At 36.8% G+C, this 18,956-nt stretch overlaps 1 protein-coding gene across 1 annotated transcript in view; it reads right to left on the bottom strand.

Moving 5' to 3' along the window:
* The window catches only part of LOC113071897 (exportin-4-like), a 30,592-nt gene that overhangs the window by 11,486 nt on the left and 150 nt on the right, over positions 1-18,956 (bottom strand). Inside the window, 7 exon segments of the mRNA XM_026245178.1 lie at positions 773-930; positions 7,012-7,124; positions 11,527-11,680; positions 12,320-12,436; positions 13,298-13,436; positions 13,542-13,683; positions 14,149-14,254. Coding sequence (XP_026100963.1) covers positions 773-930; positions 7,012-7,124; positions 11,527-11,680; positions 12,320-12,436; positions 13,298-13,436; positions 13,542-13,683; positions 14,149-14,254 — 929 coding nt within the window.

Here is an 18,956-nt window from a genome sequence, read left to right as displayed (position 1 = left end):
CTCCAGGAATAGGTGATTACAGAATGGCAGAGACCGAGAGAGGGAGGAGTGGGGAGAGAGACCCCGACTCACTACGCCTACTTGTTCTCAAATTCCAAACAGCAGTGTATGAGAGAATGTGTGTGTTATTTAAAGCTGCAGATACATCATTCCATCTTTATAGACATTACAGAGCATTTACAATGCAAGTCCTAACACACAACTCCGCCAATACATGCAGTAAAATAAAAGGCTGTTTATTTTTAATAAAAACAGTATTTCTTAATTTTCATTTAATTAATTGATTCTATAAAAAACATGGAGAAAATAAAGAAATACCACTACAAATATTAGTAGTAGTTTTTATTTAGTGTCCCCATCCTGCATTTTTGTCCCCTTATTTTAAAAGTAAACGAGGCAGTAGTTTTGTGGTTTGAGATTGTCAAAATCTCACCGTCAAGAACACGTCTGAGCCATATTTAACTAAAAAATAACCCCATAAATATAATTAAATTAATAAAATTTGACTTCAAGAGAATTAATCCTGTGTTTAAGATCATAAAAATGTTTACACAGCTGTAAAATTTCATTACTGGTCCTAAAATAATAATGCAAAATGTAAATCATTTTATTAACTGCAATGATTTTGGGGTGAAATGTGACCTAGATATGTTGTCATTAGTTCCACCTTTGTTAGACAACTACTATGCTGTTATTTAAACACGAAATAACACATTTGTGAATGACAAGTTTATGAGTGCAGTACGTGATGGAGGGTTTCAGAGAAACGCACCCATTGATCATGTTGAGCAATCCCTCCACCAGGTGGGCTAGGTAGGTCACCTGAGCGCTCTCATCGGGGAAGATGGGGCCATGCATGGAGGCCAACTGGGCCAGGCACTGAAGCGAATCCTGCGCCATGTCTGAGTCCTCTCTGATCTTCCTGTGCACCTATAAGACAGAGACAAAAACTCTTCAACTCATTACATTGGTGTAAACAGATCCCATTTCTAAAAGCATAATACAAGACGCAAGCCTGATACCAGATCATTGACTTTCTGAACTCAGACTAGATTTTAATGCCAAAACGTATACCTTTAATGACTAACCGCCATCAACAATAACCACACAAAGATCAAGATATCCTAAAATGGACCTAATGATCAACAATCAAAACGGACATCATCGCAGCTCACCAACAGACTGAAATCCTTCTTCTCAGGAGACATGATATCATATGAGCGCATGAGAGAAAACAAGCAGCAGAGGTTCTAGAGACTGTAAATGTGACCGTAGGTTTACTCTACAGTGTTAATACCAGACAGGCTCCCTCAAAGAGTCCAGGAGGAACTGCAGACCGGCCCATGGGCAGCTGACAAAACACACAGGCTGGGGAGCACACAGTCTCCCTGAATCACAGAGAAAAGCCTCTCTCATTGACATACAAAAACATACTTTCCCTCTCCGCCTCCTCTTTTTCTTCTGCTCTCTCTTATGCACAGATACACAGGTCTGTCTTCGATTTCTCATCTCACGCAAGTCTCTGAAACCTTCTGCTCAGTGGAATAACGAACGGAGGAAAATTGTGGAATACCCCTCACCTTTGCCAATAGCAAAACTACAGAGTCTTGCCACCTGGCCGCCACAACCCAAGCCAATCAATCAGATCGGCTTCTCAATTACCAATCCAGTCTGAGGCGTTCGGCAGCTAAAAGAGAGCTACATAGCTGAAGAGACGGCTAAACGTTTCTGAGCGAACCGACTCGAGTCTCCAGCACATGTGGCTGTTTGGCACACCCCTTTGCTCTTTTTCTTTCCTAAATCCTTGGAATCTTACTCTTGCTCGTCTGTTTGCCAGACGTTCTGGTGCAGATGCTGTGCGAAGGGGTGCACAGAGTTGGACGGAGCCCTCTGAACGATCTGGGAGAATGTGGACGAACCTAAAGCGGCATTTCCCTAACACATACACGGATAAACATCAGCCACTGGGAAAAGTGCTAACGCTAACACACTATAGCACAGCCCTGTCTGCAAGAGCGGTGTGAAATCATCTTCTGAGCTGAAGAAGAACGGGAGGGAGAAAGAGAAGGGGAAAGAGAGAGGAGGGGTGTGAGGGGCAGATGAGAGAGAGAACTGGATAGGGAAAGAGAAGAAAGAAAGAGTACAAGGCCAACGCTCTGTGAGCACCATGCTCTATACAAACAGCTGCGCTAAAGAACATCCACGCCATGCAAACTATGCCAATCGCCTTGAGTCCGACTATAGTTAGAGTCTGGCAGGGGGCGAAGAGGGGCATCTAAATCAAAACAAGACAAGGTAGCTCTCCGAATTGAATTCTAGAGAGAGAAGCGACAGGGAGACCTATTAATAGAGAAAAGACAAAGGCTTGTGTCAGTCCACGGGGAGGATTTGATCCTCTCCTGTTTTAAGTCACATTCAGTATGTTCAGCTCCTGTTACAAAATCAGAGGCCACAATCAATCACCTCACGACAGCGTTATTCTCAAAGTGCCATAACAATCCCTGATTGTGTTTATACCATAAACAAACCATGCACATGCTCCGAGTCCGAATCTGATCTCAGCTTCTAAAACTTTACTTAGCGCTACACACGTGTAGACACAAAATACGAAATTATAAAAGAATGAGTACAGACTAAAAAAAGAAATTTAAAGAAAAGAAAAAAATATTTAATTGACACCTCATTCTAAAATAAACAAATAGATAAATACAAATCATATTATCACTGCAATGCACAAAATACTGAAACTGAAAAAAAATTTGTCTGTTTAAAGTATTTTTTTATAATAACATAACAGTAATGACAATTAGAATCACTATCATACTGCACCCCGAAATACAAAATTATAAAACAACAGAATATAAAATAAAAAAAGTAATGAATACACAAATAAATAGATGTTCTGAATTGATTATATCACTCTCATTGATGCAAAGCAGAGATATAAATATTAAGTTACAATAAAATAAAATAAAAACATTAAAAAGAATCACTACTAAATTAGAATGAAAAAAAGGAAAGAAGTGAAATGTCTAGACACACTGTAATACGAATTTGAAGGGAAATGTGCTTGAGTGTCGTGAAAATAAATGTCACAATCCAAATCTTAAGGGTCCTAAATTAGAATCTATTTTCGGTTAAGCAAAATATATATATTTTTTCTCTAGCTTTTTTATGTGTTTTATATTGAATTGTAACCCAGAGATGTTTTTCAGATTTTCACCATTTTATGGATGTATAAAAATGTGACTGTTTGTTACTAAATGGGTGAGTATGTGAAGACGGAGGGTGTAAGAACCAACCTAAACTAAAACCACAAACAAAAACACCCTTTAGTCGGTTTGGTTTGTAGGAAAATGTTAGCGCAGTCATGGCTTTATTAGGTGCGAAGAGAATATGGGATTTATTTTAAGCCATGCTTCATTTTCTTCATGTTTCCAAACCTCTGAAAAGCAATCAAAGAAGCCAAGAGACCGCTGCTCTTTAGATGGATGGCTTGACCCCTCCTCAGACCACCTGAGGGTGGACTGGAGGCTGTTAACAGGGGCTTCGAATCCAGGGTTCAGAGTCTAATCCTGCAGCTCATCTCTAGTCACCTCTGACCCCGGCAGCGCGTGTCTGGACGCCCCCTCGTCTGTTCAGGGCACAGCTGAGAAGTGAGGACTAACAGCTGACGAGCCAACATACACACACAGACACCGCTGACAGGCCGACACACGCACACTCACCCTCACTCAATAACTCACCCCTACACACACAGATCCCCCTGGCATGGGCGTAGAAAAACAACCAGTGCACCACACACAGCTACAAGGAGACTCGTAAAGACACAGAGGGTGTAACAGCTGACCACTCCTCACCCCTTAACAAAAACACTGGAAATACCACTAAACATCACATGGCCCAAACAATTCCCCGAGAGACTGGTACAAAACCGCTGAACATCAGCATCAAAGAGACTTAACCGTACTTTCAAACTATCCTAAATTCATTTTTACATTTTGAAATTGGGATTTATACATCATATGAAATAAATAAACTTTCCCATTGATGTATGGTTTGTTAGCATTGGACAATATTTGGCCGAGATACAACTGTTTGAAAATCTGGAATCTAAGGATGTAAGAAATCTTAATATTGAGAAAATTGTCGTTAAAGTTGTCCAAATGACATTCTTAGCATTGCATATTATTAATCAAAAAATAAGTATATATATTTACGGTAGGAAATTTACAAAATATCTTCATGGAACAATCTGTACCGAATATCCTAATGATTTTTAACAAAAGAAAAATCTATAATTTTTACCTATTGAATGTTTTTTTTTTTTTTTTTTGGTTATTGCTAAATAAGACTGGTTTTGTGGTCCAGGGTCACAAATGTTTCTGAAAGAAGTTTTTTTTATTAATTTGTTACCAACAGTAGTATTGTAAAATAAAATGGTGTAAAATATTAATGGCAATGATAATAATAATAACTGTTTGCATTCTCTTTTTTTAAATGCAATAATGTGTGCTAAACTTTTTTACGGAAACCCTGTTTTTTTATAGGATTCTTTCATAAATGTAAAGTTCAAATGAACACCATTTATTTGAAATAGGAATCTTTTGTAGCATTACAAATGTCTTTTATGTTAGTTTTGATTAATTTAATATGCCCTTAATGAATTTTTTTTTTTTTTTTCTACTGAACCTGAACTTTTTAAGACTACATATAAATGTACCATCATGGATGCTTTCATGTTTCACATCATTGTACCACAGATGATTTAATTTGGCTTTTAAACAATGGGAAAATTAGTTCCCACACACAGTCCTTGATTAAATATATATATAATATGATTAATGTGCATCTTGTCAGCATCCTAACTAAATCTACTACTGTTAACTCAAACTACTGTCAAATGTCCATTTCTAAGAGACAAAAATATGTAATAATATTAATATTGCAGCCTAAACTGCAAACTGTACTGAAGATATTCATCAAAGTCAGGCAACACCAACCTGTTTTATGATTTGAAACAATATCACTATTTAAAAGATGCAGAAACTAAGAATTTTTTTTTCCTTTTGTTAAGGAAATATCACTGGAAAAGTGTAAAGAATTAAAAAAAGTAAGGTGTTTGTCATGTTTGACCATAGAGAGTAGTTTACGATCACAATTAACAGTCTGGTTTAAAAAAAACATTCACTTGGGAGCACAAATCTGCTTTTAAACTTGAAATTTGAAATTAATCATGATAAATTATTGACATCGACTGAGATTTTTGGCCATAGACAACATATCTATCATAGCCATTTCTGTCTGCTTAAAAACCCCTAACAGCAAGTCCCAGAAAAGACAAATTAGACACTTATGTTTGTACAGCCCTTGACCTCCAGGTCAGCAGACTGACCCTTGTTAAGAGGGCTGTGCAGTTTGTCGCCAGTTTAGAGATCGCAGCCTCCTCTCAGAAGAGCGAATGAAAGATGAAGCAGCATATTGGCACCTTGTGGGGTCATTCCTGAGCAACAGAAGTGAAGGAAATTAACGTCTAATCTGGCCGTAGAAACCACCCAAGACTGATGGTGGAAAGTAGAGCATTATTTGGCAGCAGAAGCCTCAGGGAGACCGTGTAATGGTAATGGAGAAAGAGCGATTTGGCATGTCCATCACTGATGCCGAGGGTAACCTGACAGAAATGTTCCACACATCGCAACTTAAGGCTCGCAGACATTAGTTCTGTGAGACATAACGAGCCATTAGTCTGAATTTCTAATGATTGGAAGGTGTACTATGCAGAATGCATGCACAATGCATGATTTTCAGGGGAAAACCGAATAAAAAAATTATACTGCTTTAATATAAAGCACATGGAACGAAATGATTTTGTTCAGCCTGGCCCTTACTAGATCAAACTGGGAACTGCATTAGTGAATACTAATCAAACAATACTGAAAAGAAAATTATTCACTACTCTTGAATCTTAAGCTTTATCCATCTAAAACTTAACATCAAAAAAACTTTGCATAATTAATGTAATATAATTCTCATGATAGATTTGCTTCTTTGTACAATTCAGACAGCACTAATTATCATTCAGGGACGAAATACAATTATTTATTACCTTATTACCTAATATTTTTCCTTGTAATGTTGTCATTATTGCCGTGAGCAACAACAGACAAACTTCACAGTTGGAAAATGGTTTGCTCTGGGACAGTTGTCACCCACAGATCTGCTTTCAGATGAAAAGTACAAATGTATACATGAGTGCTGAAAGCATGATATACTATTTCATATACTACCCCTTCACTGCAGTTCAAAAGTTTTGGGTCAAAAGCTAAAATAAAAAAAATAATAATTATATATATATACACATAAATACACACACACACACACCAGAATTTTATTCATTAATGCTTTAAGCTGATTAAAAGTGACCGTAAAAGGCATTTAAAATGTTACAGAAGATTTATTTTTCAAATACTGTTCTAGTAAATTTCTATTCAAATTCTTGAAAAAAAAATAACTCTTTGTGAAAACCACTTTTTGTAATAATGTAAGAAAAACAATGTGTCATAATACTTACTGTTTTTCTGTCGAGCACAAGAGAATTTTCAAAAAGTAAAAAAAAATAAAATTCTTACTTGACCCCAAATATTTTTTATATCACACCTATATACAAAAATATTTTTTTCTTAAATCATCACATAGGCCAGAGTCCTCCATCTTTGACCACTGCTTCGAAGGCAACATATAATAATCTGCTGTAGCTCACTCCTTCTAAACATGCCTTTTATTTCGAACTGCTAAATATTTATGCATAACGTATAGTTTGATGCAGTGTTATTGAACTTTTTTTTTTTTTTTGAAGAATAAAAGCAGGAAGAAATAACATGAGAGGAATAAACAGAGGACTAGGGGACGCAGGTATCAAAGGAACAATGTCTTAAGAAATGAGGTAAAAAGCAGAAAAGAGCCATTTCCAAGCAGGAGGTTGATAGAACAAATGTATAAGTTGGTACTCACAGTGAAGAAAAGGTCCATGACTCTGTGGTCTAGAAGAGATTCCCTCCAGGACTCAGTTGGCTTAAGCATGACATTCTGAGTCGCTTCAAACATGGCAATGTAGTGCCTCCCCAGTGACACCTCAGTTAAGGGCAATAGCAAAAGCAGAAAGGATAAGGTAAGATTTTTCTAACCTCCTTTTCTTTCTGTCACTTCTCTCTGGCCGTGCAGTCCTGGACTAAAGAGTGTGGAAAATGCTGCAGTGAATTCCCAGCGTCTGTTTTCTGCAGCTCCTTCTCTATCACTCTTCTTCAAAGGCACCGTTACTACTATACAATCGCACTGTCTCCTCCCACTAAATGTTTACCTCAAAATCTCCTCCTTTCCATATGTAGCAAACTGGGAAAAGAGATGGAGGTAAAAAAAAAAAAGGAACGACAAAAAGGAGGAGAGGCAGAGAGTGAGAGAGAGAGAGAGAGAGAAAAGCCTCCCACAGGAATGTTTGATCAAAGCCAGTTACCGGCAAAGGCCACGCATTCCTCTGGGCCGGACCCACAGTCACTCCCAGCAGACAAATGCAAGCGCTCTCTCATTCACACACACACACACACACACCATTACAGTATCTGCTCACGTCTACCATATACAGCCGCATATGTCAAAGAAAATCATGTGGCGACTCACCTACGCATTCACTAAGCAGACACCAGAGAGAGCCAGATGCCAAACTGGAATGAGTGCGCTGGAGTGTTACACACCTCTGCCTGTGTCCGTCCTGAGCAGACCTGACTTTACGGCCTCTTAAAAATAGCAAGGGGCCGGCAGAACTCTGAGTGACCCGTGTTGAGGAGAAAATGGGCCTTGAGGGAGAGTCGCCGGAGCTTGTGCGGGCTGATAGCAGCCTGCCACATGAGCGCAGCAGGGAGAGACTGACTGACGGATGGACGGGGCGCAGGGGATAAACTAGCCGGTCACTTAATGTCACTTGGAGCCATTGCTGGAAAAGTGTGCGAGCGTATGAAAAACTGGGAGGGTGACTAAAGATATGAGCTACTGAAACCCAACCCGGGCTTACTCACAGTCACAAACGCACATGCCTCGTTTCCACCAGCCCTCGCCCCAGCTGCTGAAGACACCAAACACATGACCAACTCAGAAATCGACTAGGGCTGACGTAGGGTTACGTTCACCTGATGTGTTCACAACTAGGGTCGGGTCGATAGACGATGTCATCGTACAATAGACATCACGATGTTTTACATGCATACATTATACATGGTCTGGTTTTCACAGAGTCTCGGTTCACAGTAAATGTTGCAATTTGAACTGATTACAGTATTTCAATTAATTTGTAATGAGAAGCTTTTTTAAAAAAAAAAACATTATTGTTACAGAAACTTAAAGATCTTGCAATTTTCTGACAAAATCTAGGGTTTAACACTTGCCAGTGAAATTAAGACCTTATAATATAAAATATATATATTTTTACACTGCATTTGTATTACAATTACAATATATTTCACTACTGATAATAATAATAATAATAATAATAATAATTAGTATTATTTTACTCAAAATGTTTGGCTTCCTAAAACACCAGTGTGAAGTCTCACAGAATTGGTAACACTGTCACTAGAAAGTTATATAATCTAACTACTAGACGTTTTTGGGGACCCTCAAGACCACGTATGCAAATAAAGACAACGAAAAGCTATATCAATGAAATAATTTGAATGTGTACCACAACAAAAAGTTTCCAGTTTCAACACAAAGAAACAATTTCAGTGATAGCCACTGCAACAAGCTGGCAACTGCACAATTCAGAGGCATAATTCGGATGGAACTGCAATCTGCAAAATACACTTTCCTTCACCGAAATCACTGAATACATGTATATTTGCAACTCTGTAGAAATTAATGGTTGATATATTGGCAGGGCAGATTAATCAAAAGTGGACACTGAAGTGAAAGAAGTGAATGGAGTGTTGTAAGTAGTAGCTGAATGTGAGCAAAAGATATAGTGTGTGTTGAGCTCAAGACTGCAGACTGAATCAATCAGGAGGCATTCAGTGAACATAATGATTATGAGAGTGCTGAGAGCTGCCTGGAGCCAAAGAACAGAGAAGAGATCCAAGTCTATTAGGAAGTCTGAGTGTCACATCCTCCCTCTTAAGATTCCCCTCACACCCCAGGAATGCCCTCCTCTCCGTTGTCAGGCCCGGGACAGTGGTCTTACAAAGCTCTGCTCCACTTCTGCATGCGGGTTAGAAATAAGCAGTGGCACACAGACGTCTGTCATCTCGCTCTATCATTCAGAGCACCTGACCGGCTCAAAGCCCGGCCAAAACCCCCCCCACGGGGTCACTAGGGCCATGGACATGCAGTCCAGCAGACATTAAGGGAATCACATGTTTAGGATTCACACAAATGACATGTACATGCGTCAAGTGGGAGTGTGTCATGGACAAATGACACGCATGCCATGGCCTTGGCTACTGAGAGATGGCGGCACTTTGAAGAAAGAGTGTAAGCTGCTGTCAGGAATGGAAACTAAAACACACACACACACACTAGAGATGGGTCATGACTGCAGTTACTATATATCAAATACATAATTATTTAAAATATATTAAAATGTAATAAACTATTTTATATACCGGTACACAACCATTCAAAAGTTTGCAGTCAATGAGATTTTTTTTTTTTAAAGAAATTAATCATTTTAATCTGCAAGGACGTATTAAATTAATCAAAAAAGTGACAGTTAAAATATTACGAAAGATTTATATTTGAAATTAATGCTGTTCCTTTTTAACCTTTTATGAAACGTTCTAAAAAAAATGCATCACAACACGCTAAAATTTGATAATTTTACACAAATCTTAAGTTAACTGTTTTCAACATAATATGACTAACATAATAATAAGTGAAGTGAAGTGACATACAGCCTAGTATGGTTACCCATACTCAGAATTTGTGCTCTGCATTTAACCCATCCAAAGTGCACACGAACAGGTCAACACACACACGGTGAACACACACCCGGAGCAGTGGGCAGCCATTTATGCTGCGGTGCCTGGGGAGCAATAATAATAATAATAATAATAATAATAATAATAATAATAATAATAATAATAATAATAATATAAATGTAATTTTTCCCTTTGCACCAATTCAGCTTGGCCATAAAAAGAATAAATTACATTGAATAACTAATTAAAATAGAAAACTTTACATTATAAAATTTAATAATATTAAAATAAGAATATTTAATTATTTTTTTAATAATACGTAATTTATTATTTATGCTTAATGTATTGATCAAACAAATGTATAAATACAGTCATGGTGAGCCTAATATGTTTTCAAAAAGAATCTTTCATCTTAGTTATATATAATTGTAATTATATATAATCTTAGTATAATCTAATATCTAATCTTAGTTAAAATAATCACATTTTGGTGACCGGTAGCGTGTCTATATTTATAACATTAAATAAACAATTATAATAATACATAAGTTTAACAAGATTGACCAGTTCATCTACACATTTATCGTGTGAGTGTATATATATAATTATTTATTCTATTGCATTTAAAGTGTGCTTTGATTAGAGTGATGTGAATGCAAGTCTTGTATTGACTAACACATTAAAGAACAGATTAATTGACTACTCATTCATGCAACTTATTAAACAGTCAATTTTAAAATTTAACACAAACACACTCTGTCCTTTCTCTGTCCTTAACAAATGTGTTCTTGGTATCAAAGAACTATCTTCCTCCAGCACCCAGAGGGTAATTAATATGACTTGAAACTATGCAAACACATCAATGCACAAATGGCCGGCCGACATTCCAGCCCAGCACTCAATGAGCTGTGTGTTTTAAGGCACATTGATTGAGCACGATAAGGGCTTGGCACAGGCCTCCTTTGTAAGTGATATGTGACCCTGGTTGGCACAGACGCCAGCTCAGATCTCTTTAAAGAGACACAGAGACACAAAGTCAGCCTGAGTGGGATTAACGCCTTACAGAGCTAAAACACACACAGAAGCACACGCACCATCAATCACAGCTCATGATTTAGTACTAACACTAGCACACGTGAGCACAAAACTGCTGAAGAGCTTCAAATTTTGAGGCTTCAAGCAGGTAAAAAAAAAAAAGTGCTCCGAAAATTTACGTGCAAGATCTTTTTTTTTTTTTCTACGAGCAACAAGAAATGTGCCTGGATCTGGTTCTGTGTTCACGGTTATTTTGCAAAGAAATGTTAAGAAGGTTAAGAATGATTATCACATTATAGCTTGTCTATTATTAATCCAAAAATAAGTCACAGTTAATTGTCTTTCCCAACCCTTGTGCCTCTAAAACATTCCTGGCTGCAGTCCAGGTCTAGTGTTTCCTAGTGCTCACAGGAAGTCCTGCCTGCATCACCTCTCTCAACTTTCCTCTAAATTTACATGTAAAAAAGGCAAGGATACAAACATACACACAAATATAAAAAGTCACCAAAATGTTTTCATGAAAGGATATGATTGGGTGGAAGGAAGTTCCAGCTGAGCACTTGATTGGCCAGCGCAAGGTAGCGCTGGAAAACACAGGACATCTGAGCGTTGAGGTTCTCCCTCCGACTGAACTCCTGCAGGACCTCCATAGTGAGCATGAAGATCTGCCTGAGATCATCCTCCTGCAACACACACACACACACACACTCATCATAAAAGGCACAAGCAGTTAAGTTAACACAGGGTACTGGTACTAATTTCAAGAGTCAATTCCACAAGATAAAATTCAAATAAATTCAGATTACATTTGAGAATACTTCAGTTATAATGTAACGTAAACATAATTCTGCATATGGTATGAGTACAACATTTCAGATTTTGGTTGTTTTTTACCTAAAACTAAGCCATAATATAAAAGTAGAATTTATTTATTTTTTCTGATAGTTGCAACATTTGTCATTTTCATTTATTGTTTAGTACTAAAATACATTAAAAAAAAAAAAACTAAATAAAAATAAAAATGCAAAAATTATATCAACACAAAATACCACCCAAAAAAACTTTACATAAAAATAAAATTAAAAATTATAAAAAAAAGGTTTAAAAGTATAAAATTAAAACAGAATATATAATCTATTTCTAAATATTAACAAAAAATAAAACATTGTCAGTGATTTAATATCAATGAAACATTCTTATAACATGAAGATTTCTAAATGTTTTTGGCTATAGCAGGTTAACATACAAATAAAAACACCCAGCACAGGGACCATACACCTAACAAAGGATACACTCCGAATGATTGGGACAGAAGGACAGACCTGAAAGATGCGTTTGCAGCTTCCGTGAAACTCCATACTGAGACCAATGTTACTGGTCTTATTGGAGCTGGAGAACTCACTCAACAGAGCTGTTAGGATGGAGCAGGCCAGTGTTTGCTAGCAGGACAGACACAGTGATAAACATTACTTTCCATCCAGGCACAAGACAAATTGTTTAACATCTCAAGAAATATGTCTAAGACACTGATTCAGCTATTTAAATGACCTATTTTAATTCAATACTGGTACAAAATATTAAATAAGGACAGTAGTTTTCCAAAGGCTTCATTTTTGCTGTATAAAGTATTATCACAAAAAGACTTTTAAATTTGAGCACAGATTAAATCTTTAACTTTACATTGAACAAATTCAAAACATAAAACCTGAGCGCCCTCTGCAGGACACAATATTTTTTTCCCAGAGCACTTTTTACAATTTTGTTCAGAAATACTAGTGTCCATAAATAATTTTTAGGAGAATGGTCGAAATTCAGGGACACATTGGCACTTAAACATATAAGAAAATCACATATGTCACAGTACAACACATAAGAGTGTCCCATCATATTCTGACAAATAGATTTTCATGTTTTCACATTAAAAAAATGTTTTTTTAAATTTCTTTAAGATTACTGATAAGGTTTAAATTTGTTTAGTGATTTTTTTTTTTACATTTCCATATAAACCACATTTATGAGAAGAAAAAATATAATAATCAATTAAACTAATTCCCAATACCTTTGCCAGATTTCAGTAAAAAACATACCTGTTATACAAAATATATCAATGAACATTACATGATATTCATAACTATTTGAACATTGTGATGTTTGCCCAGCCCTGCTTTTCAAATAGCAGGCTACCAATAATATTACTAACCAAAATAATCGCTTATTTACGGAAGGGCGTTTAATAGGCCTTGAATGCTGAATTATAGTTAACTCTCACAGCTTGGATCCATGTGATCCAGAAGTCTTACCACTGTGGGATTGCCGCTGCTGATGAGCTGGCTGACCTCATGGAAGATGCTCTTACAGTTGATAGATTTGTCAAGAGAGCCTCTCTTCACTATTACTGCTACCGCTAACAGGATCTGCTCTCGAACATACTTTTGCAGACTGCAGGAAACAGAGAGAAATTTACACAAGGTCAGGTAAGAGATGGAAATGGCTTCTACAAGCACATGTTGTCAACATGTTTTAGATGTTCTTTCACACACTTACTTGGGTCTCTGTAAGACGTAGGTGAGGAGGAATGTTCTGAGGGACTCGATGCTGTTCTTTTCCAGAAGGATCCATTCTCGAACCACGGCCTCCATGATGGCTGTGGCGGCCTGGAACAACACATAGTCCACTTTACTCGTCTCTGTGGAAAGAGAAAGACAACATTGATTTATTATTCTTTATTCACTTATTGTTGATCTTAAAATATTTTACAAATCAAGCAAAATGGAAAAAAAGAGATGGTGTGAACCTGTTCATCAGGCCTAAGCAAAATTCATTTTCCGAAAGAGTTAACACTGTTGGAAACACTGACATGTTTTTCATGTTTAATGCTGTAAATCATTACCATGTGATCAGATACTTTCCTAACTGCGGTTTTCTGACAATTGATTAATTATTTCATTATAGTTGATCAATTAACCTTTGGCAGACCTACAAATTTGAAATGTACAGTGTGTGCTTTCTGAGAAAGACTAGCAAGTCACTGGTGACCTGTAAGAGGTTTAAACATGGAGAGGAAGAAGTTATGGGAAGAACCAAGACTCACTCAGCACAGTAGAGTCAGTACTTGTTCAAGTGTCTGTGAGAACAGAGCTCTGAGACTCACCGAGGATGTGTTTGCAGATGGCAAAGGGGGATTTTGACTTCCTGAAGGAGAGGAATATGTGCTCTGCATGCTGCCTCTGTTCTGTGCTTACCATGGACGGCGGTGCCTGTCAACACATTCATAAGAGGGGTTAAACGTTTGGGTTTTTGAACACGCTGCACTGGTCAACATTAAATATCCTATATGCAGACCAAAACAATCAAACCAAACATGAGTTTGTATTCATTTAAACCAATCTTTATTCAATTATTACACACACTACAGTTTAAAAACATCAGTAGGATTTTTGCAAGAAGTCTCTTATGCTCATCAAGCCTGCATTTATTTGATTAAAAACACAATTTAATCAAAAACCGCAATATTGTGAAATAATATTAGTTTAAAATAATTCATCTCCAGTCTTCAGGCATCCTTCTAATATTCTAATAAGCTGATCTGGTGTTCAAGAACATGTCTAAAACTGTAAAAGAGCTTTCAAAAGTTATGACCAATAAAGCGGTTTCTAATGTGTCATGACCCACAGGTGAACACATGAACACACCCAAGCCTGTGCCCACTGAACACGTCACACACTTGAGTCATAACATTCAACATCACATTCCATTCTTAATTACAGCACAGCAGTCATCCAACTCACAGGAACCAGACTAAAGAGATGGTATCATTTCATACACACACACACAGTGTTGGGGGTAAAGAGTTAAAGTAACGGATTACAGTAACTATATTACTTTTTTGGGTAACGAAGTAAAGTAACGCATTACACTAATAATATTGGTAACTACACTACTAGATTATAGGAATGCACTTTCCTGCGTTACACATGCCGTGTTTGCCTGTGTGTAAAGTTCTGGGCCGGGTTTCCCGATAATGACAATCTTAGCACTTAAGGGTGTTTTCTATGAGTCATTTTACGATCGTTCGTTATTGTTTGACGTGCGTTTCCCAACATTGCAAGTAAAGCAATCGCACAGCTGTGCTTCAAGTGCTATGTAGGAGTCGCTCTCTGTTTGTCAAGTGCTGAAATGTCATCTTATAGACGGTTTCATCGGGCGCACGCGCCTGGCCCCAAGTTAACTTCCGGTCTGTACTGTACCGGTCTGTACTGGCTAGCGATGCCGTCTACAAACGCAGTTAAAGTTAAGGTAATGAGTAGACTGAAGTTGGGCTCAGGTGGTTGTGATGTGGGATGTGTTTCTCATACATTTATTTATTTTTGGAGACTCGCCACGATTTTAAAACTTTAATGATTTTCCAAAAGGCTTTGTTGAATAAACATGAGTACGTACTGCACGTTTAATAATTTATAATAATTCCTTACATTTATGTGTTTAAATATCAAAACGAGGCACAGGTGTTTTAATATCACTGTATTTCTGAAGGAAGACTTGCATGTTATATGCCTGATAAAGCAGCATTTGTTAGTGTAGCTCTGCTTCGTTTACAGCTGTTACTGGGGAAACCTCTATTTCTCGCGCTTTAAAGCAGATCTTGCTTAACATTTCTTCCATGTTTTATTTTTAATAGTAAATCTCATTTGTTTACCAAAAAATAAAGTTTGCTTAATTTTCAATATTAAAAAGAAAATCTAAATGAATGTTTTATATGGGATTATAATCCAAAGTTTTATGCCTTCATTTGATAACCAGAAAAACGTAAATACACAACAATTTCTGAGGAGAAAAAAAAAAGTCATAATTTATTAAATTTTTCTTAAAATAGCCTTAAGTTGTTTTTATGCATTTAAATGATTACACCAAAAAAAATCAAAAAAATAAAGAAAAAATGGAGAAAAAATAAAACATTTCATAGGGCCCTAAACATGTAATTTTCTTTTTACTTTTAATAAATTGCTGTGAAAATGTGTTATGATTTAAATTAATTAGACATGCTTTTTGATTAATACAATTAACTTTAACCATTAAAAATAAAACAGAAAAAAATGGAATCCAGAAAAATTAAAACGGAATTTGGAACAATTGAAAAAAAAAAGTAGTAATAAGCAGTGAAGTTACTTTTCAAATGCAGTAACTAGTAAAGCAATCTCATTACAATTTACAGAAGTAACTAATTAAATTTTTTTAGTAACTACCCCAACACTGTACACACATCACCTGACATGTTAAACTAGGCATATAAAACCAATAGGAAGATGCAGAAGAAACATTTTCCAGGAGACACTGGACAAATGTGCTACTATGTACACACAAATATGAAATGCCACCTGCTGGTTGAAGAATATTAGCAAAACTAAATTACACACGGTCAACTTTTCTGAATCCTGCAGACTTCTGCTTCATTTGCTCAACAGTCTCAATCCTGTCTGATGCCATGGAAATCTCAACATGACCATTCTTACAAATAAAGCTTCTTTGCTGGCATCAATAGTTCCATGAAGAATGTTTAACATTTCCATTCCACAAAAGGTTCTTTATAGCGAAAAACAGTTCTTAAGATTTTTTTAAACATTCTTCACACTAAAAAGAGGTTCCTGCTTCATGAAACTGTTCCATGAAAGCTTCTTAGATTCAAAATGATTCTTCTATGGCACTGCTGTGAAAACACACTTTTGGAGCCTTTTTTTTTAAGAGTGAACAAGAATATTGTGCAGTGGTCTACAAATGTAATGCAGGGACCGCCAACTACTATTTGATCATAAATGTTTGAGAAAAAAAACTAATCCGTATTAAACAGAAAAAAGACAACTAAAACAAACAATCTACTAAGCTAAAGGTAAGAACCTAAAGTTGCTAAATGTTTCAACATCGTCCCTCCCATGTTAAAATATTAAGTATCACTCTGTACATCACCTATGAATATTCTAGTTACTTTTCAATGTTTTGTTTCTGGATTTTTTAACAACATGTTAGCGCTACAAAATATTCCACTTAAACATGTTTCTGAATAAGTGTTTTCTAGCAGTATTATGATTACAGCCCAACAGGATACGCTTAACAGTCACATTAATTCGGCATGAGATAGCCTTCATAAAGAAGTAGCTTCAGTAGAAACCCATGTGTAAGTGACCCATTCGGCACCTGGTGTAGATAACTTGGTCATGTCTTGACCTTAAATAATGGAAGCCTGTTAAACTGTTCTTTTAAAGCTGTTCAACATGGCAGATACAGCAGCTCCTGTACCTCTCCTTGTATTCTAAGCTCCATTTAATGCTTCGGTTTACTCAAAGACTATGTCTCATGTGGATATTGTTTGCTTAGCTCTTGATCATAGATTCAGCAGAATCAAGATCAGGCTCAATCCATGCATGCCCAAGCTTCACAAAGAGCAGTGTAGAGATCTTTATTGATATGAAATATTACCAATTGTACAAAACATTAGCAGATTAGCTTGTTACAGCCTTAATATCATTTTGTTTATCAGTATGACATTCACTTTAAACCAAGATGACGCAAAAGTCACGGTCAGATTATGCCTGTGTGATGTTGTGCCCAACTGGTACAAACACAATGGGTATGTTTGTTTTTCAAATAACATTCTCTTCTGCATTTAATTTAGGGTTATAACACATTCAGCTTCACACAGATACTGAAGGTACTTTTTTTTTATAAAGGTGGTTTGACCCCTGGTAGACAAAAGACAACAGCACAGCCATCCCTAAAAGTGCTGACATGCACATGTGTGCTTTTTATTATTTAACATCTCCCAGTGTTATCAGCACAAGGTCAGTTAGTTACGTTATTATGTTCAATATGGTCATGAAGAGCTATGGAACCCTTAAAAAAACATGAAGCAAAAGTATGTTTATATGAATGTCACTTTTCCCGTAAATGGGATTATTATTAGCAGACTAAAATCAATTCATCCATCTATTGATTCTATATCTTGATAATGACGGTAGTGATACTTTCATTACTTTTGATACATTTTCAAAATCCAACCACAGCCTTGTTGAGATATAACGTACTTCCTATTTAATATCAACAATTTATGCCATACGCTTAAATTCAATTGGCCAACCTTCTCCATAAATATCAATATCTCCAATTAAAACACAGCTTAAATCAGCTAAATCCAGTTGCAATACGACCAATTTTTTTTATTTGTGAAATTAAAATAAAAACACTGGACTAAAAGCTTAAAGAGTAAAAAAAAAAAAAAAAAGATTAATTTTCACTCTTTAAGTGGAAAAATTTATGAATAGTGCCATGAGATTTTACCATTGCAGTATTGTTACACAAGCACACACACCATTCAATTCATATCATTCTGTCCATTTGATGCTCAGAAATGCTGTCTAGACAGGTTCTGAGACAATACTAGCAAACGGCACAGGCCATCATCTAACTGCACATGTCCTGCTCTCAACTTTAAACGAGCCCACTATGTAGCTAGTCAGCTCTTATAACGGAATAAATGCAAGGATTGGGTGTTATTATGAGATAAACAAGAAGCTAAAAGTTTCTCTTTTGTCTCTGGTCTGCTTAAGTCTTACTAAACATGTGCTTGAGCAAACATGCGGCTGAATCAACAGCGTGTGTAACTCCAGCAGCTGATGGAGAAACTCCAACAGACAAACTTCAACTCATCCTGCGCGCTTTCACGAGGCTGGAGGATCAAACTAGGCCTCTGAGATACAACACCTGAGCTCACAGCGACCATTACAAACACTAACTGTGTCACCGGAGCTGTGCTGTTCGGCGGAGCTGATGAAGAGGCTGATGAAGGTGATGGTGGCTGCGCTGAGTTTAGCGGGATGGAGAGAGTCGAGCACTGCGCCACGCACCGCTCCGCGTTTATCGAGTCTTTCCCCGCTAACCGACGAGCCGCGAGACTCCCTCAGAGTGAAC

The sequence above is a fragment of the Carassius auratus genome, unplaced genomic scaffold, assembly GCF_003368295.1.
Source record: "Carassius auratus strain Wakin unplaced genomic scaffold, ASM336829v1 scaf_tig00008402, whole genome shotgun sequence".
Taxonomy (NCBI): domain Eukaryota; kingdom Metazoa; phylum Chordata; class Actinopteri; order Cypriniformes; family Cyprinidae; genus Carassius; species Carassius auratus.
Note: the sequence above shows the minus strand (reverse complement) of the source record. Positions and strands in the feature narration are given on the sequence as shown.